At 38.5% G+C, this 21,946-nt stretch overlaps 1 protein-coding gene across 1 annotated transcript in view; it reads left to right on the top strand.

Moving 5' to 3' along the window:
- The window catches only part of sox6 (SRY-box transcription factor 6), a 325,865-nt gene that overhangs the window by 148,408 nt on the left and 155,511 nt on the right, over positions 1-21,946 (top strand). Inside the window, 2 exon segments of the mRNA XM_052029327.1 lie at positions 14,385-14,557; positions 20,826-20,894. Coding sequence (XP_051885287.1) covers positions 14,385-14,557; positions 20,826-20,894 — 242 coding nt within the window.

Raw genomic sequence — 21,946 nt, 5'->3', positions numbered from 1 at the left:
AAATGCATCTCCGTCACATCGACATTGTTAGCTCTTAAATGGAGAACCTCACAATGTGCCAAGAAATGGCCAAAATGAAAATATGCAGCTGTTTATAGAAGTACTTATATTTGATAATATTAGCTTGTTCCTCTAGCTGACAGAAGCCAAAATAATTGTACATACTTTTACATTTTATAGTCTAGGGTGCAGTTTATTTGCATGTTTGCTTCTCCTGGAACTTTATCGATTTAATCAGGCAGTCACAGAAAATAATTTATTTCATGTCCTTTTTTTACTGATGTTAATTTTGGTAAAGTGCATTTGTGCAGTGAAATGGAACTTTTTATTTCTAAGCTTCACTCTGTAGCAGCATCGGATACTCCCAGGCTAGGTACAGGGCAGTTAGGTTCAAAGTAAAGGACATTCCCAGCAATGCAGCTTAACCTCCAGTCACCAAGGCATTCTCCTATTGTGCTACTGTGACATTAATCCTAACCTTCTGGGTATTCTCAATGATTCCACCAATTTCATGCCAGTTGAACTATATTTGCTAAAGCACCATTAAGAGCACCCTGTTCCTGAAGTACCCAACAGAGTAGGTGACCAATATCATTTGGCAATGATGAGCAGGAAGGGGAAGGAACACCATGAGCAACTTCTCACAGATAAGTGAGATGAAAGCTCAGAAACATATGGAGCAGTGAGTCTGCCAGGGGCCATAGGTGACAGGGATGTGTGCCACAGCCTGCCTCAGAATCACCATTTGAATATTATTATCATAGGTCGGCAACACTGAAAAATTCTCAGTTTTCTATGTCATAATGTTTTTGGCCCAGTGCAATCCCAGCAGCTTTTGACAGTAATAATAACTTGTGCCAAGAGTGCTATGTTTGGTCTCACTGTACTTCATACTTCAATTTAACTAACAGATGGGATCATCCATCCCTGCATATCTCTTACCGTCAGGTCAGGATAGATTGATTTTATGGGCAGCCAGCAATTTACTGTGCACTGACATTTACTCTGCCATCCAGTTAACATCTTGCAATCTGGTAAAAGTCTTGACAAAGCTTGGGGTTGAAAGCAGGTGATTTTCTGTGCCTGGGACTGTAACTTCTCAGCTGGGGTTCATAGAGCTAGTGCACCATTTTTCAAGGATAGAAAAAGACCAAATCTAATTTACCAGAATTTTAGCATTAATGCAATGTGCCTTCAGTGCATAAATCCAACAACAAGGTTTTAGAGTAAAACTAAGTGATCTACATCAATGTAAGGATGGAGAAGCCACAAAGAAGTGAATGGACTTGCACTAGTAAAATTGCACACCAAATAATTAAAGAAGCTTCCACGGAGAGAGCAACAGTTAACATTTCAGGTCAATGACCATTCCGATGACCATGCCCGATCTGCTGTGTATCCCTAACATTTTTGTTTCAAATTTCCAGCATCTGCAGTGTTTTATGCTCTTCAGTAAAAATAGCTTGTTGATCTTTTTGATAATCTCTTAAGATCTCTCTCTGTCTCTCTCTTTATTTCAGTAGTTCTTTATCTCCCTCACATTTTTTTCTCTGTATGTTGAATACTACAGTAGTCATTTCTCATCAAAACTTCCCCGTGCTGTTTCCTTCAGTTCTGTTCTTCCGCCATTGCACCAATAGTGACAAGATCAACCATCTTTTCCCCAAGACTCACTCTCTTTCTCAAATATGTGTAACTTATGAATCTTTCTGTTTACTTTTCTTCATGTAATTTATATGTTTTTAGATGCAGAGATCATTGTTGGCTTATCGTTGCTTTCTGATCTTTGCAACTTTAACAAAAAAGTATCTAAAATTTGCCCCTTTTTTTAATGAGCATTGCCTTGACAAAGTAGAGGAAGAATAATCTTCCTATTTTTACAAATGTATGCATACTCTAGTGACAGCCAGGGAGTGAATGACAGTTTGTAATAAATTTTTGAGAGTGGTTAACATATCAGCATGCTTTGAATGCCATTGTTACCAATGGCTTAGCATTCCTTGGGTGGCGTACGTAGAGCTGTAAATAAAGTTTTTTTTTGTAAATAATATAGACCACAATCTGTTAATTTGGGATAAAATAATTGCCTAGGTCTTTCAGGAAAGGTAATGTATAATGGCATGACATGACCCTTTCAGGTGCTTCTGAAAGGGTGGATGCTACATTGTTTTTAGTAGCAGAGGCTTTCTGTAAATTGCTGTGAATAGACCCAGCAGCTGACAGGCAGTATTAAGACAAACTGCCCCTTCTCCGACAGATAAAATAAATCAGGTGTTTAGTCAAATTAAAATACTTCTGCTGAACCAGGCTCTTGGGAGCACTGATCCACCTGACAAATCCAGGAGAAACTCAAGACAGATGTGCCTTGATATTATTTTAAGGACCTGGAGAAAAACTTAACACTTGAAGTGCCATTTCAATCTCTATCTGTCCTCCCCTACTGTTTCCCACAGGAAATATATTTCTCAGAGCAGATGGGAATCCCCAGATCTGCACTGCCTTTAATATAGAAAGATTGTTGAGCATTAAATTACTTGTTAATGTACAAATTCAGATGCAAAACCAAGCATTATCCAAAGCTGCCAAGTGTGATCCTGAGACAAGCACTGTTAGCTGAGCTACAACTGGCTGTGCCAAAGAGGCTAGAGTTCAACCAGAGGTCCAATGCTCAAGGCTTCTCCTCTGAACTCTGTGGAAATGTAGATAGGTTGTGAAGAAAGTAGTTTGTTGTGAAGACCTCCCTACCCCCACCCCCAGCTGAAAAAAGCTTTCTAGGCTGAAATATGAAAAACATTAAAATACTGAAAGAGTAATGACACCAATCAAATTAGGGTGTAGGGGTAATGTTACACTTTTTTCACTTTGTAAATTATACCATCCCACCAATACCCGATGATCTCTAGTTAGGTGTCAAGGAACCTGCTTCAGATACACTTTTTTACTTCTTTCTGGATTGGCTATTGTTTCTTTTTGACAATGGCACAACCTGGAAGTAAGCAATATCCTGCTCTGAGCCATTGCTTCTTGAGCACCTTGGTGTTGCACGTTAGGTCCAGAATATTTTAGCGACCCATAGTCTAGGGATCAGTGAGTGGAATTGAGCTGACTGACAGCCGACAGGTCCACAGGCCAACAAGGTCTTAGTACACACACACTGCCACATATAGAGGTCTGATACAAAGCAGAGGTTAAATATTTGAGTACCAAAGCCTTACAGCACATAAAGAGGCCTTTGAGCCCACTATGTCCGTGAGGGCCATCAAGTGCCTGTGTGTACTAATCCTATTTATAAGCGTTTGATCCATTGCCTTCTATGCATTTTGCTGACACACTGGCATTCCATCCCCATTGAGCCCAGTGGTGGAGCACTGTTGGACTGATGGGAGGATCCCAGTGCACTTCACATCTGATCCCTTGCCTTGATGTCAAGGTCTGGTGAAGAAACAGCAAATCCATTCATTTGAATGGGAATGCCAACCCTATGGAAACAGGAAAGAGTTTGAGTTATTTTACTTCATTTAAATGTTTTAATTATTCCTAAGATATTTTCAAGTTTAATATATTTTTTTAATTTATTAAATCTATTTCAAAAAATTTTAAGTGTCTATCAGAGGCATTTTAGAAACTTCTCAAAAGCTCCTGACAGTGTCACACTGTTGAAAGCTAACAGGGTGTTCCACAGCAGGGTTTCAGTATGCATTGCCTTCTTGGATGCCGCTCTGCCTTTCCAGGCTCCTCTTGATGTGGAGGGTCAGCTCCATTTACCCTCTGTATCTGGAGAACATAAGACCAATTGGGCTGGTACCACAGATGGTGAGTCTGGGCAGTGGCTGGGTCCTGCACTGACTGCCCAATATCTAACAGATGGCAGTCTGTGGAGACGTAGGATGTACTGATAGGATTAGATGAGGCGAGGTAGGAGGAGGTTTGTGTAAAGCATAAACACTGGCACAGACTAGATGGATGAGCGTAGTGGTTAGCATAACCACTATTACAGAGCCAGCGACTCGGGTTCAATTCCGGCTGCTGTCTATAAGGAGTTTGTACGTCTGCGTGGGTTTCCTCTAGGCGCTCCGGTTTCCTCCTACATTCCAAAGATGTACGGGTTAGGAAGTTGTGGGCATGCTACATCGGCGCCGGAAGCGTGGTGACACTTGCGGGCTGTCCCCAGAATACTCTATGCAAAAGATGCATTTCACTGTGTGTTTCGATGTACATGTAACTAATAAAGATATCTTGTCTTGTTTGGATGTAAAATCTACATAAGTTATATCGATTTTACTTAAAGGTGTCACAGAGAAATCGTGCCTGTACCACCATTAATCCTAAATGTGGTAGTAATGATGAAATAATTTCAGTTGTGGAAAAACTCTGAACAACTGAATGGGCAAAAAGTGTAAGTGGTCCATTGGGAATAACCAGGAAATAGAGAGCTGAAACAGAGGACACTGAGTGATAGAGAAAGGAAAGACTTCACCAGCTTTGTTTTGATCTTTTTTATTGTGACAGCGACTGTACTCTTATGTCAAAGCTAGTTTGATATAACGTAGTTCCAGGTTTTTTTCTGCATTCATGAAGGATGTACAGCACATCAACAAGTGTCAACCTCACAATCTGATTCCTGTGGGACTTGTTTCTTAAAAATTGTCGAAAGATTAGTGTCTGATGCTGCTGCTTGCAGCCTGTGATATTGCTTGTTGAGCTATTTATTTCAATCCCTATTTTATGGAGAACTAATGAAATGTAAGATTAAAGCAGTCTTAGTTCTTGAATGTTGATGAAGTGGGTGAGGTATTGTTGATTCATAATGGAATGAGCATTATTTCCTTTTATCACATTAAGTAATATCTGCATGTTCTCCACAGGCTTTGGGTGTGTCAGATGTTAATTTTAAGGCCACTGTTGGGTAATATTTGGGAGAAGACTCTCAGTAGTCTGAAATGATTCAATTAACCTGGCATCATTAGTGAATAGAATGTATTTACAAGAACATAAGAAAATAGGAGTAGGAGCAGGAGTAGGAAATCTGGCCCACCAAGTCTTCTCCCTCCATTCAATATGATCATGACTGATCTGCCCCAGGCTTTATCTCCCCTTCTGTGCCAGATCCCCATAACCCTCAATTCCCTGATCTTTCAAAGATTTATTTACCTCCTTAAGTACCTCAGAGTGATCTAGCTTCCACAACCCTACAGGATAGAGAATTCACCACCCTCTGCAAGTATAGGATCCGCATCAGCTTTGGGACTTGCTAACACATCAAACTTTTTCATTGACTCCAGCTGATGAAACTTTAATAAAATAAAGAACAAAGTAATACCCTTCATTTTGGAGCCTTTTGATAAGACATGAGTTAGTAACCTGAGTTGGGTGAGTCTGAGGACTGAGTGAAAGCAAAGTCCACTGTTCTCCATGGTCGTAACCTTAGGTTGTCAGTAATACATTTATACCTTGATCCATTTTGTTTTAGTGTGCATCCCCTTAACATAGAAAATAAAAATCTCAACTTCATATTTAGACGATTTCCAATAGGACTGTTGTATCACTGGAGTTTCTTTCCTTCAGGAGCCATTTGTAGCTTATTTGGTAGCCAATGTGACAACCAGTGAGCTAACTAAAGAGGTGCCTTTGTCATATTTTAACTTTTGAGACAGAATCTCGAAAATGGGCAGTGATCACTCCTGACACAATGGACATAATCTTTTGCAATTATTACAGTAGACATGATTTTTGCATCTGTTTAAGGTGCAGCCTGTGTATAAAAATTCCAGCCAATATTGGTGGTCTGTTATTTTGTATTTTTCCTCTCCCAACTTGACCCTAATTTTCCTTCTGACCCATTCTAGATTGAGATATCCATGTCCAAGCATTGACATTATGCAACCCATTTAACTTCATAGCTGAACTTGATCCTGCTCTCACTCATGTACACTTGCCAGCAGTAGCAATAGATAGCAAGGGATCAGCAACAGAAGCCATGCCTAATATCCATTCTGGTTTCTTCATGCCAAGTGTTGTCAGGTCAATCACAGCACCCTTACTGCGAGCTCAGTTGGAATTATCTAACTTAGTATTGGTGGAGAATAGTATTTTTTGCCTGCCTGGTATTGGGTTAGTTCTGCACCATGTAAGGGTATCCCAATGCCCTTTACAGCTGATGAAGTACTTCTGAAGTGTGCTCACTATTAAAATGTAAGAAAGACAACAGGCAACTTGTTGACAGCAAGTTCTCACAAATATCAGTGTGATGTTGACTAAGGGCCAAAAATTGGCAACAACACCGAGGATAACACTCCTGCTCTTCTTCAAAATTGTGCCATAGAATTATTTGTGTTTAGGACAGACAGGACCTCAAATTTACAACACATCTGACACGCTGCATTCCTTTAGTAATGCATTGGAGTATCAACCTAGACTTTTGTACTTAAGTCTCTGAAAAGGGAGGTGAAACCTCAACCTCCTTAGAAGCAAGAGTGCTACCAACTGACCTACAAGTGGCTCCAGGAGGAAAGAAACTCTGATGGTGCAGTACTCACATTACAAACTTGGTAACTTGGTGGGGTGGACTTTTTCCTAGCTGTCTTGACTGGCTGTGGTCTTCACCCCAAATTACTTGAATGCCACATAATTCCCATGATTTCAAAAAGATCCCTTGTTGCTCTAATGTTGTGAGCAGAGTGCGGAGTGGTGCAGAGAGGGAAAAGGATAAGGAGGTAACAGGAGGATTTAACTATTGAAGCTATTGAAATCTTCTTCTTGGTTATCATGTTCAAGCAGCAATACACATGGCACATTGATGGCCAGTGCAGAAAGTACACCAGGCTTCACATTCACACATTGCTTTGAAGAAATGGCTGGTAAGATTTCTGTGGGAAGCATGTCTATGTTAAACATGCTCCCAAAAATGGCATTCGAGAGGGTGAGCTATTTAGAACAGAAGGCCTGGGTTCCCTTGTCCCTGTCAGAAATTAGTTAGAGCTTGTAAGGATTCAAAACTGGAAAGTTCACAGGATCTGCCTGAATTTCCTGCCCATCAGTCCCAGTACAGCAGAAGCCTGTCCCATAAGGTAGTAATTTGTTGTGTACAGTTTGCACTCTCTAATATCTTAAATTGACCATTATTTACAGAGAGGCAGATAAATGCAAGTAGGGCAGTTTCTAGTGACAATGCTGCTTTAATAACCAATAAATGATTGTGAGTAATCTGTGTGGAGTTACTATAATTTAATTACACTAATAAAAAATTGATGGTAATTTTGTAAGCAAGCTGACACATCTGAAAGATTATGCAAAGTAGATCTTAATTTTCTAAGTAATAAATCATCAATGTAACATAAAGTGGTGTCCAGATATTGCTATTGATTCATGCAGAATAATACATGAAGTATAGAATATTGTGATTATGCAGGATATTGTATATTTTACTGTAAGTAAAGTTGTAGAATGACACCACCACAAACACACCACTCCCACAGTACTGCTATTCTTTTCATCTGTATTGTCACCCTTCTGCCACGCATTTATGCATTTGCTGAATAACACTTAAAAGAAGTAGGCATTTTTTTATATATTTTGTGTGTGTGTATATATATATATATATATATATATATATATATACACACACACACACAAAACTGGTAGTTGTAAATCTGATTTTTTTAAAATTTTATTTACAGCGTGGTAACAGGCCCTTCCGGCCCAACGAGTCCACGCCGCCCATTTTTTAAACCCAAATTAACATACCTGTACGTCTTTGGAATGTGGGAGGAAACCGGAGCTCCTGGAGGAAACCCACACAGACATGGGAGAACGTACAAACTCCTTACAGACAGCGACGGGAATCGAACCCTGATCGCTGGCGCTGTAATAGCGTCGCGCTAACTGCTACGCTACCGTGTCGCCCCGTGAAGGGAGAAGCTGTAGTATTTGATATTAAAAAAAGGAGTTAAAATCATGCAGCATCAATTCGAATAAAAAGAAGCACTGATGTTTTGGGTGAAACCTTCCATTAGATAATATTGAATTGTCCAAATTTAATCTAATAGATATTAAATTGGCAGCATACGTCAGCACTGACATCCCTCATGCCAGTCATCATGCAAGTCACCCTGCAAATCTAAACGATAGAAATGCACATCAAGCATTTGAACTCTCAGATACAACTCCGTCTTATAAACAAAACAAGAGGACAAAACTGGAAGGCTGTGGTATGTCTTGTTCATTTTAGAACATGGTCTCACAACTTTATTGCAGCGGTTGCCTTGGAGCTTTTTTACATTTGTTTAATTCTTTCATTCGTGTGACAGCTGAAGGGAAGGAATGAAGGATTTAGTAAAGTACCTGTGGAGAATTAAGAATTCCTACATACAATATAGGGAAACATACTGGGATTATGGAATTATTTGTTCTCCCTCAGCAAAAAATCCTTAACAACATCAAAGACAATTATTTATCTGGGTTTTCCCGGAAAACAAGATAGCAGCTCTTTAAAGGGCACAGTAACCCTGATAGCCCCTAATCTCAGGACATATGCATCCAGTGGAAGAATTATGTCAGTAACAGATTTCCCTAAATGGAATGTGATATATACATTGTCTAAATTCTTTCTGTACTAATTAGTTAATGATATCACAATCCCTTGGTTTATAAAATATTTTACATATATAGATAAATAGAGACAATACTAAAATAAATTCAAAATTCTTGTCTTATCCTACAGTCCAGTTGAAAGTTGTAAAGCATTTGAGCTTTCTTACAATTTATGATGTGATCTGATCTCTTCAATAAGGTTAATGTCTTTTAATCACTCACAAGGATCTAAAGCTCTTTGTATAACATAAGTACAAAGTGATGAACCTTTGCTGTGTTCCTATATATGTGTTGGTTAAATCACCAGCGATTTGCTTGACATATTGAGAAACATTATGACAGCTCTCAGTGTGTGATAGTAACTTTTTAAGAAAGATTTGACAAGTGTGTTTATACCAGTGACTTCATTGGTTGTAAAGGACTTTGGGACATCATAAGAGGTGATTCATAAATAGAAATCTTTCTTTCTTTCCAGTTCACCTTATCTCTCTTTTGTTTTCTATTTTTGACTGGTAATTTATCATAGTTGGAATTTTAAACAATAAATTTGCTGATGTGGGGGAGAAAATATTTCTAGTATTATCATTGTATTTGGTCAATCTGAGTAAAAAGTGTGAAATCCTTGATCTAGCTCTTTGGCTTGGAACTGGATGAAATCTACCAAATCAGTCTGGGAATTAAAATATGGCACCTTCAGACAGAAATAACTACAGCACCTGTAACAATCCTTTAATAAGTAAAACATAATTAAATAGAAATTCAGATTAAGATAACTGTCCTGTTGGCCAATTGCATTTAGCTACCTGTGGTGCTATTCTGTGCCAGACGTAGGAGAAAATCCCAAACTGAATTCTTGGTCCATGCTGATTTAAGTTCTTATCTGCAGTCTCTGTAGGGGTATGAACAATGGCCACAATGGGCCCTGATGGAAGAAGGGTAAAGATCAGCTAACTTTCCCATTCATGGTCACTGTGATACTTGTGTGCTGGCAAATGCATTAAGCCTCTTAGATGCAGTTTAGGTTCAAAACAGAATAATGGCTATTTGGATGAGGCCATCTGAGCCGCTGCTGCATTGCCTTGCATTTTACCTTGGCAAAAGCCATCACCTACAGGAGAGAACAACAGTATTACAAACACCACAGTGTCACATTTCATCCGATGTTGTGGCTTGCCTACACTTTGATGTCCAGGTTTCTGATATCTGAACCTTTTATAACTGCTGTTCAACTCACCAACATCTATTATTATGTGCATAATATCTTTGTTGGACTAGAGGAGTACACTTGCCAAATTTCAGCATCAGCCAAGAACATAATGTGCAAAAACATTTGGTGCAAATCCAGTATTCAAGACAGCCTTCAAAAAAAAAGCTAACGTTTGTCGACTGAAAGTGGAACAAATTAAGATTGTGAAATGCTAATAGCGAGGATGCTGGTTTGTTTTGTGTGGAGAGAATGTTTCTGCATACGCTTTATTGTATCTCATTAATGTATCACCTGTGAGTCTTATTCTGCTGTTAACAAAATGACGGAGGAATTGGAAAGATTTGACAATACATCTTCTAGCTGCTTTATATTAACAACTGAGAAATCTTTAGTCTTTTACTGTAATTCAATATGAAGAAGTGGTATTGTATTCATAGACACTTTAGTTTTTTTTAATACACCATATGAATTGTACAAATATTGTATCTGAGATCTGTTAGGGGAATCTCTACTTCATTTTCTCTAAGTCTATTTGATTACCCTTATTAAGAAACCATTACTAGTAAGTAGAATTTACCCCACTGGAGTTCAGACTGTGTTAGGAAGATACTATTATCTTTACTCGACTATTAGCTTTGATAGGAGTATTTTAACTTTACTGAGTTATCAGGCTTTAATTTTTCTTATAATGCTACGAAGATATTTTACTGTCTTCGCCAAATGACCTAGATATATATGCATTCAGTGGTGTGTGCAACGTGGGGGAGCAAGCCCTCCAATTCCCTAATCATGTGAATATGTGTAGTATATGACCATGGATGTGTGTGCACACATTCATCCCAATATATTAAGGATGTACATAAGTTAATTTCCAAAAGGTGGCAAATTTAAAGACTTCAACATATTCCACTTGTATATCAATCAAACAGGTTTCATATTGACAGCCAGTCATCCTTCTAGATCCACTGTCCACATGCCTACAAGTATATAGGATTTACTCACCTCTTTCCTGAACAATATCACTCAATGAGCGACCATTATTTAGTTGTTATGCATTCATCCAACAGTTTTCCAAGTTATAGTAGGTTTACTGTATGGAGTGAAGCCACTTCTGATCTTTTTTGATCTACTGTTTACAGTATAGGAAATGCAGATGTCATAAGAAGGACTTGGGTTTCTGATTTCTTTTGAGTCCATGTTTAACCTGCTAGAACAAATGGTATTGCTTCTAGAGAGACAGACAGTTCTAGATGCTTGCCACTACCTCGGGTTTTCATGTCACTGCAAACTATTACAATGTACACCATATTGCTAATTTATTTTGCTAATAAAATTTGAATTATTAACTAATTTGAATTAAGCAAATTAATTACTTTGTTTGATTTTGATTCAAATCAGCAGATTAACAACAAGTACAACTTGCATTTATAAAACAGATTTAGTGAAGAATAACAAGATATTGCACAGAGCAGCAATGGCAAAGCCAAGAAAACAGATTTTATGACACTAGTGCATGGATTAAAGGGTAGGTTTGAAGGATGGTTTTAAAGGAGGAGGGGAAGGTAAAGGAATTAAAAATTTATCGAAGCAATTGAAGAATACGGGACTTGGTGCTGTAGGTAGAACCTGCAAAAGTGTTGCAAGAGTACAGATGGTCAAACAAAAAGCTAAAGTCAGAGTTTAAGAGATAGTCTAATTAAGAAGGAAAGTAAACTTTAATTTACTTAATTCCTTTCATGGTTCTTTTAAACATGGTTCCAAAACCTTTTATAGCAAGAAAAGTACTCTTTGAAGTTCTTTGTGACTTCTGTATTGTACAAAGATTGACAGCCAATTTGCACACTGTAAATTCTTACAAAGAGTAAAGTTCAGATTTTTTGTAACAATGTTGACTGAAGGATAAATATTGGTCAGGACATGGGGATTATTCCATTCTCCTATTTAAAACAGTGCATTGCCATCTTTTATAATCCTCTGAGGTAGTAGACAGAGCTTGGTTTAAGTTTTCCTATGGCACCTCTGACAATGCAGCAGTCCTTCAGTACAGTGCTGGAGTACAAGCCTAAATTTTTGTGTTCAAGTCTTTGGAGCAGGATTTGAACTTGATTCCTTGTGACCCAAATGTACGAAAACTATCAACTAAGTACAGCTAACAGCCAGGAGTATTTAAAGAACCAAATAGTCCTTGTATTGGGATTGCTAGCACCCCTTAAGGTGTGCATTAAATAAATAATTCTCTATTTCCTGTTAGTGATTGACATAACCAGTGAGGAAGTGGCCGAGATATGGTTGAAGAGACAAGGAAATGATCCCCTTAAGATAATTAACCAAAAAAAAAGACAAGTTAGCAGGGCAGAATCTCTGTTGGAAGCATAAATAACTGGATTGTGCATGAAAATGAAATCAAGTATATGCAAGCGATGTCAATTTTGGATAACATCAGTTTGGGCTTCATGTCCACTTGTTTTTTTTGCCAGTGAAATTCAGAATATAGTCAAATAAATGTATCTTTTGTCTTGAACACTTAAATCTGATGCTCTATGCAGATTGCTCCAAAAGTCTGTTATATTCATGCATCAACCTACTACTGCTGCTACCGCTGCTGCTGCCAGTTTCTAATTGAGTTTGTAGCAGATCCATTATAAATTAACAATTTTTGGACTATTGTCTGGATTTTTAATCCAAAATGATACACAAATGTCAAAATTCAACATGTTGGAGAATTTACCCCCAGACTTGCTTTGAAAAATCATTCCCTCTTTATGCACTTGAATTTATCCATTTGCCAAAATGATTAAATGTAGAGTATAACTGAAGTTATAGACATGTGATTGAAGTCCATTTTCACGAATGTTTTAATTTTTGTATTGCCAGCATTCTTGAAGCTATTAGTTACATTTTGCCCTTTTCCTTAAAACTGACATTTATGACCATCTATGTGTGATATACCAATAAATTTTGAATGCCATAAATAAGGCTGTTGATTGCTTAGCCTTCATAGAAACAGGCACCTATACTAAAACATGAAAACAGTTATTAAATTGATAATGCATAAAATGGTTTACCTCACAAATTTTCAAATGCTAGTTGCTCATTCAGATAATTTATTCATAATTTTATTTTGTATAAAATCATTTACAACTGCAGGATAATAATTAGAATTTCATGCACTTACAGAGAAAGTGTAGCTGACTGCAGGTGCAGTCAACCTTCCAGAATTAGGAAAAGAAATTGCAGAATTCAGGCATACTTATTGGTATCCTGAATGTTACCAATGCAAAAGTATCTTATTTAAAATCTGGTTCCCGGGCTGAAGTAATATGATCAACTAAATCTAGGCAACTCATTTTTACTTTCTGATTTGGCTTGTCTGAATACTATAGGGCTGAAAATTTGAGAAAAGACTATGTTTAGCATTGTTCCCTCATTGGTCAGTAAGTCAGAACAGTGAGATCTGTTAGCGACTTGAGGTGTATGCAAACTAAACAAGACCTGAATTTAAACCTCTGAAATTCCGTCATCACAGCAGACACGTTTCTCATTTGCTGAAATGATGTGATGCAACCCTCCTCACCATTGGATATGATTGGGCATTTAGAGTAAAAATTAATTAGTGTAATATTATAAGGGATACAAACCACAATTTAGCTAGTTCAGAATGGAAAAAATACTGTCTTCTTTATTGTGGCTTAATTCACGTCTCTCACATTGGGATTGAATGGATGTGTAGGTGCAAACAGCTGCACTTCTCTAACAGCTGCACTTCAATTATTTAAGAGCTGTATGTCACTCAGGAGATACAATTTGTCCATCCCAGTCTACAGCTTTGCTGTATAATTTTAAAAGTTGCAAAGGGAGATATATGTACACTGGCTGCTTGTTATCCTTCTTTTATTACCTGGAACAGTTGCCTAGAGGCAGCCTAGGAGCCAAACAAACGTTATTGATGTGGAGCCTCGCCCTACTGGCTTCATGTTTTGGGCAACTGGAGATACACTGCACACAGTTTTCTCTCTAATTTTAATGGCTGCAAAATCATAGGTGGGATCACAAGCATTTTCTGATACATGGAGCTGGAAGTTGACACTCTCTCATTGTCATAGACTTGTAATATAGAAGTCCTCCTGCTATGACATCATGAATGGGGATGGTATATGGTGGACGCCATGTCATTGGACAGACATGCTGTTTTCAGGAAATTATTGCAAAAAAATTACATATACCATGTTCTAGAGTGTCAAACAAGGTAACGTGAAGTAACTAAAATGGACATACATTTAGGAATACATCTTGAAGCCCAGCATTACAGACTGCATGTTTTCCTATTAAGCCAAAAGCCAGCCTTATCCCACCTCCAAGCACCATATCTGTAGTCCTGCAGAAAATATCATGTTGGTTTACCCTTCTGGTTGATTTTTTTTTGATGCTGATTGTGAGATATAAATCAGTTGCGATCTAATTGTTCAGTGGAGCAGGCTGGAGAAACTGAATCACCTTTCCTTGTTCCTGTACAATCTCTCTTTACGCAGTCTATTTCTGGATATTTATTCCTGCATTAACCATCAATGACATTTTTCCCCTCCTCCAGGTACGCCGGAAAGCCTTGCAGAAAAGGAACGTCAGCTGTCCGCCATGATCAACCAATTAATTAGTTTACGGGAGCAGCTCCTGGCAGCACATGATGAGCAGAAGAAGTTAGCAGCATCACAAATTGAAAAACAAAGGCAGCAAATGGAACTTGCCCGCCAGCAGCAGGAACAGGTAGGTTGCAGGCGTGCAAACCAACTGCACTTTATTTTAGCTGGCTCTAGTTACTCCAATAGCTAAGTGACAAAAGGTAAAGGTAGTACAGTGGAAAATAGGGAATTTGCTGATTAAGTTGTTTTTTTTAAGCCTTTCCTTTATTCTAATGTCACATCCCAGATATCATTTTGGAGTTGGTAGGCAAACAGGAAACACATTGAGTTCTTCTGTTACGAACTAATCAGAATGGATTGTGCTTTCCCTCTGTGACTTCTGCTAGGCATGCCACACAGCTACACAGAGATAATGAGTCTGCTTCTTTCCATTTTGTGCCATCCACATGTCCCTAAACTGGTCAGCTTGCCTTGACCTATGTAAGAAAGCATAAAATGAGAATAAACCATTCAACTCAATTGTGCCGACTCTTTCCAGAGACCACCCTCAATATATCCTGATATAAATTCCTGAGGGAAAGCCACTGTGCCTCCTTAAAATAGTCTGTTCAAATTCCACAGTATTTATTTTCAATCTCCAATGGTCAGCTTCATCCTGTTGCCTCCACAGGCATGTTCACCTCCTTCCCTCCAGCACAGATCACCATTATCATCCCATGTATCTAAAACGATCTCATCATTTCACCATTATCATCTCAAAAGTATCTAAAAGTTTTGTCTCTGCCATTTAGTCATATAGAGTCCCATGATACACATTGCAATTATTAACCCATACAGCATTTAAAAATAACTTTCTATTATAAAATTCACTCAGAAGTTAAGAGTCCATTAAAGAATGGAGATACAATTTTCTGCACATTAAGTAGAGACTGAAATCAGATCTAAGAAAGGATAAAATAAGATTTCTTTATTAGTCACATGTACATTGAAATACACAGTGAAGTGCATCTTTGCGTAGAATGTTCTGGGAGCAGCCCGCAAGTGTCGCCACGCTTCCGGTGCCAACATAGCATGCCCACAGCTCCTAACCCATATGTCTTCGGAATGTGGGAGGAAACTGGAGTACCCGGAGGAAACCCACACAGTCATGAGGAGAATGTACAAGCTCCTTACAGACAGTGGCTAGAATTGAACCCAGGTCACTGGCTCTGTAATAGCATGATGCTAACTGCTACACTACCGTGCCTGCCTTAAAATATCAGATAGAAAGGTACAGGAAAATAAGAAATGAGAGCACAAATTAGGGCTGATTTTGACATTGGATGCTGATATAAAATGGGTAAAAATCAAATTAGCTGCCCATTTTGCACATGATCGGTATCCTTTGAAGTCAAATCAGGGTCAAGATCTGACATGGGCAGCTAAATTGAAAGCAATCATTTTACCCTTATCATGCAAAGTGTTGTTTGTCAGGCCTCACAACCATTGTTTCAACATTCCCATCTTTTCAAAAAACACCCATCATTTGAATTTGAACAAAACAATTGGTCCAGCTTCTTGTAAAAACCAAATACATTCTATTGTCGTAAGCAATACAATAGGATTTACAAGCTGGGCCACATGCTCTCAATGAGGGAGTGGGTTTAGTGTTCAACAAGTGCTTATTGAGAATTTGGGTGTTGGGGAGGCTTGAGGAAGCCCATTTGCTCCATCAGATCCTCCATTCATTATTGATGATGGATGGAAAATCCGAATTATCCATTGGACAACAGGAAATATCTTAGAAAATATGTTTAAAAGAACTAATTTATTTTTTCTTTTCCATGCTCTTTTATTTATTTTTTAAAAACTAACACTGAAGAGATTGGTTTTGTAACTCCTCTATTTTCACTTGACTTTCCTGACTGTGAATCTGCTGGTTTGCAATGAAGTTTTGATGAGAAGATACTATTACAAGTTATCCGTCCCATTAGGATTGTCATTAAGCTCCCAAATGGTGAGCAGATTGTGAGCATGCATTGCATTCTGCTGGCCAGCCTGCCCCATGGCCCTCCCCTCCTTCCTGGGACCGATCAGATTAAAAAGTTAATTCCCTGTTTATTTAGCTTTAGCTTTTTAATAATAATGCTCTCAGCAAAAAGAATTTCAGATTTAGAACATAGAACAGTACAGCACAGGAACAGGCCCTTCGGCCCACCATACCTGTGCTGACCATGATGCCAATTGAACTAATTCCATTTGCCTGCACATGGTCCGCACCCCTCTATTCCCTGCCTGTTCACGTGTCTGCCTAAAAGGCTCTTAAACATCGCTGTCATATCTGCTTCTACCAGCTCCCCTGGCAACACGTTCCAGACACCTAAATGCTCTGCGTAAAAAAGAAACTTGCCTCGTAAATCTCGGTTAAACTTTCCCCCTCTCTCCTTAAACCTATGCCCTCAAGTATTTCACATTTCCACCCTGGGAATAAAGACTCTGATCTAATTTACAATACATTTCCTTTTGGCACCCTTTAACTTTTTTGTCCAGTGCTTTTTCAGAATCAGAATCAGGTTTATTATTACTGTCTTATGACGTGAAATTTGTTGTTTTTCAACAGCAGTACAGTGCAAGACATAAAAGTGCTATAAATTACAAAATAAGTGAATAGTGCAAAAAAAAAGAATATTGAGGTAGTGTTTATGGGTTCATGGATCGTTCAGAGATCTGATGGTGGAGGGGAAGAAGCTGTTTTAGAATCATTAAGTGTGGGTCTTCAGGCTCCTGTACCTCCTCCTCAGTGGTAGTAATGAGAAGAGGGCATGTCCTGGATGGTGAGGGTCCTTAATAATGGATGCTACCTTCTTGAGGCACCACCCCTTGAAGATGCCCCCAATGATGGGGAGGATTGTGCCCTTCTTGTCTGTCTTCCTTCTGCTTCATTTAAATTTTCATATTGTTCCACCTATTGTTTCACTGTTTCATTGACTCTCACTTTTAGATGATCTTCACTTTGTCTCCTTTGAATTATGTTTATCCAAGATTCTGCCTGACTTTCTGCTTCGTACAATAGCCCACAGCCCACATCCCACCCCTCCCCACCCCACAACCCCAACTTCTCCTCCCACCCCCTACACACTTATTGAGAACTACAAGTAGTTGATTTGGAGGAATGACGACGGAATTCAGGTTAACTAAGCATTGATCTTCCTGGTTTCAGCCAAATCTGAATAAATTTGTTTGTTCATTGGGAAGCCCTTAACAGCATTTTTAATGCATCTGTGAGGTGCAACTATTATCCCTGACCAATTATTTTAGCCTTTGCATGCGGTATAGACAGGAAATGAAAACAACAGGAATTGGAAACGTAAGCTTGGCACTTTTGCTTGCTACTGTTTCCCAGACTTATCTGGTTTTGTTCAGACTAAAAATTCCTGACAGGTGCTGTCAACTGTCAAGCTTCTTAGCCAATTTCACCGCTTCTGCCAGTCACCAGTTGTTGTCATTATAGTCCTATGGTGATGTTAGTTACAGTATATCTGCTTCTCTGTGAAATTGCCCTCAGGGAGCCAGTCTCTGCTAAATACAGAGGTGAGAATGAGCAGCTTCTGGAAAGTATTCATTATGAGCCTAGGGACTAAAAGAATAAAAGAGAGACTTGAAATCATACAGTGCCTTTCACAATCCAAGGGTAGCTCAAAGCACTTTACAGCCAATTAAATACTTTTCAAGTGTAGTCACTGTTGTAACATTGGAAATATTGCAAAGTGTAGGTACAGAAGTAGCAACAACTAGGTAGTCCATTTACACGACAGTGGTTGAGTTTTAAATATTGGCTAGAATACTGAAGACAGCGGTGGAATCATTTTTGTGTGTTTAAGAAAGCAGATATTGACACCTCAAGACTTTAGACTGTACGGTATTCGTTCAGCATTTCACTGGGTTAGCCATGTATCAATGGTCATAAACATAAGGATGGTCCTAACACTAAACCTCTAGAGGACATGGATCCTCTACCCATCCATGTGCATAACACTGCCCTCCTATCCTGCAATCAAAAACAATGGTGAGATGCTGGAAAATGTGGATCATTTTCCATATCTTGGGAGCAACATCTCGTGAAGGCAGGCATCAATGATGATGTGCACCAGATCGCCATTTAGCTGACTGAGAAAAGGGGTGTCCCTACAGCCTCCTGTCTCAAAAGGCAATCCCTCAGGACTGAGGATAGCTTGTGTTCACCTTTTCTCTTTGTGCTGCAACTTTCTGCAGTCTTTCTCTGTTTAAATAATAATTTGTTCATCATTCTTCCTTCCAATGTGAACAACTTCACATTTTCCCACCCTATTCTCCATTTTGCCAAATTTTTGATTGAAGACATAGTGTTCACAAGTCTTAGAGAAAAGGATTGGGAAATTTAGGAGGCTGAGAAAATAAAATAAAATGATGTTGCATACGTTGAGATAAGAGTTACTGTATAAAGGATGCAGGAAGCTGAGGAAAAAGGGAGCTTGAGGAAAAAGATGAATGGGATAAGATTTAAGAAATTTAGGGAGGTGATCAAAGGATCAAACGATTGATTATAAAGGAGAGGAAGACTTTAGGAGGATTTGAGACAAGAGCCTGGGAGCAGCAAACTGAGGAACAACTGATTGAAGATCCTGTAAAAAAGATGCAGGAGATCAGGAAAGAAAAACATATAGTCAAAGAAGGGGGCATTTTGAAAAGTTTCCAATGAAAGGAATTACAACTTATTTGAAGACGTTGCCTGTATAATTTTTTTATGACTTGTGGAAGATGAGTGCTGGATGAACTTGTCCTCCATAAGGTCCTTGCACTTCATACCTTTGTGCCTTGCATCAGGATCATCCAACAAATGGTGCAATCATTCCTGCAAATTGGCATTTGTTTTGAGAGCTAGTTGAAGCTTCCTCATCATTTCACACAGCAAGTATGGAATATGATTTTTGTTCACTGCTTGTAAAATTTGAGGTATGGTTTAAAACAATTATTTTCTATGTTATTTTTACTTGTATAAATTCAATATAGGAGTAGGGGGTGTACGCTGTTGTAATGAAGATTGCCTGTGGACATACATAAGAAAATCTAAATTGTTTAAAAATGAAGGTAGTGTACAATGGAATAACTGCACACCCACACCTTTTCATTCTACTGTCAGTCAATCTGAGCCTTTGTGATGGATACTGGTCTTCATGACATAAGAATGTTCAGGTTGTGGGACAGTGCAGAGAAAAATCATGAAGTTCTTTCCCATGTTCAAGAGATAAGCAACAAAAATACAAATTCAGGCTTTTGGGGTTCATGAGGCAATGTCTCAGCTGGGAGCTTATATGGTGGTACATTGGAAAATAGCATAACAGACATTAAAAGTGGATCTGATTAATATATCCAGATAAGCCAAGGCAACAGAGCAAGTGGGTACAGGTTCAGAATTCTAGAGGAAAGATTATGATTGACATTGGGGCATTGACCTTCATCTGAAAGTAATCACTGACTGGACTAGGGCAACTGCACTTGCTTAGTGCTATAATGGGAAAATGGGAAAACTGGGAAGGATAAGATCAAATCTGTCAGGGTGAGGTTGTTAGGTGGTCCTTCATATCCAAACCCATCTTATGATCTTAACCCTTGAAAGAAAATCATCATATTAGGACCATAAAATTAGAGAACAGTTTTTTTTAGAAAAGGTCTCAGCCAAAATTGATCTGTATTAATGACTAGAGTTAGTAATTACAGGCACAAGCTGATTGCAGCTGTGCTCCAGGGTCTGGTCTCACCATCTAAAGCCAGGCAACCCTTTTAAAAGACATGATTGCACCCAGACCACAGTCACTACAGGGTAAAGGTTGCCTTTCTAACTAGGGCTTATTACTAAAATTGTATTGACATTCCCACCATTCTATAATAGAAAGCAGTATATAAAAGAGTTGATACGTTGAGCTTGTTTTAATCAGCCTCAGATCACCAAGCTTTCCGTGTCCAAATATTTGCCCACAAGCAAGCATATGCACTCTTCTTATAATGGGAAATAAGATACAAGAATACGTACAAAATAAGAAGTTAGGATGTCATTTAGATATGCAGACACGACACAGTAATTAACTGTTGACACTTGTGAATAAGCTAGCTCAAATTAATCTTGACACATTTGCAGACGAGTGATATCTTACAGTGAACACTTTGTAATTATATTTGAAAATGAAAATTAAATGACACTTAAAACTGGGTTGTCATGCTCAATGAAGCGGGAATGTAGTTAGATGGATGGGCGCAATAAAAACAATTTGTTTCTCCCTTGTTGGCAGCCTATTTGAAACAGCAAAAAAAAGTTATGTTTTGATTTATTTTGTTAATTTTGTTTTACTAAAAAATATATTTTTCCTCTTCTTCAGATTGCAAGACAACAGCAGCAACTATTGCAGCAACAACACAAAATCAATCTTCTTCAACAGCAAATCCAGGTCAGTTGCTGTCCATCTCTCCTGAAGGGAGGACTTGGGTTGTATTGATATCACCCGTGGATGGATGTTTCCTGTCCTCGGTGTACCTTCCCTAAAACATATTAAAAAGATTTGGAATGTTGTCAATAACTTGCATTTCCACTGAACTCCTTATGGATAGAAAGATGTCTCAAATGTTGGGGGCAGGAGGAAGTAGAGGAATTTGGAAACACGCACATGGAGGGATTTGGAAAGGTTGCTGAAGGTATGGAGAGTTTCAAAAAGAGTGTCAAGACAAAGAGGTCCCGAGAGGAAGAACCTGAGGCATATGTATAGTGGCTAAAAGAATGTCTGCTGATAGTGAAACTGACAAAGTAATGAACAAAGAATAATGTGATGCCAGAGAAGCAGTGGTTAGATGCTGAGACATCTGTGCTGGAAGGTGATTGTTATTGTTGAATGGAGTGTGATCATGAAGGAATTTGAAAGCAAAGAGAAACATCTTGAAGCAGGTCTATTGTACTAGAATTTTAAGTCCAAATCAAGCACACTAAATCAAGGCAACTGAATCCAAGCAACTGAATCCAGCAGGGCTCCTAGCCTTGTGAAATACAGGTGCTATAATTTCATTTTTAAAAAATGACTTTTTCAATCGTGTAATTATAGTTAGCTTCATTATACTGTGCATGGAAAATCACCTTGTTTTCCTTTAACTTTTTATGATGGAGAATAGCACTGGGCTTGACTATGCTTTCTGTGATTGCATAACTTGCTGGCATTCATTGTCTTGGGTACCTTATGATTGGCAAAGTGCAAATGCTTCAACCAGCATGAAAAAGTGTGCAGGAAAAAAATTATAAATCAGTGGGATTTCTCTTAGCTCCAGTGTTCATTGGGTATTAACGGTCTGTAGTCTTGTTAGGTATTTTGTTAGGTGTTTTGTAATAGTTCTCCCTGAGCCTGAATTAGTCTAAGTGTACATGACATGCTGTGTGTACCCCTTCAAATCCAACCAGTTACCCTGTAACTATATTTTGGTGAATGCTGACCTTTGAGGAATATTTCATAGCAAC

This window comes from Pristis pectinata, chromosome 14 (assembly GCF_009764475.1).
Source record: "Pristis pectinata isolate sPriPec2 chromosome 14, sPriPec2.1.pri, whole genome shotgun sequence".
Lineage (NCBI taxonomy): Eukaryota > Metazoa > Chordata > Chondrichthyes > Rhinopristiformes > Pristidae > Pristis > Pristis pectinata.
The sequence above is the reverse complement of the archived record's forward strand: the minus strand, read 5'-3'. Positions and strand labels throughout refer to the sequence as shown.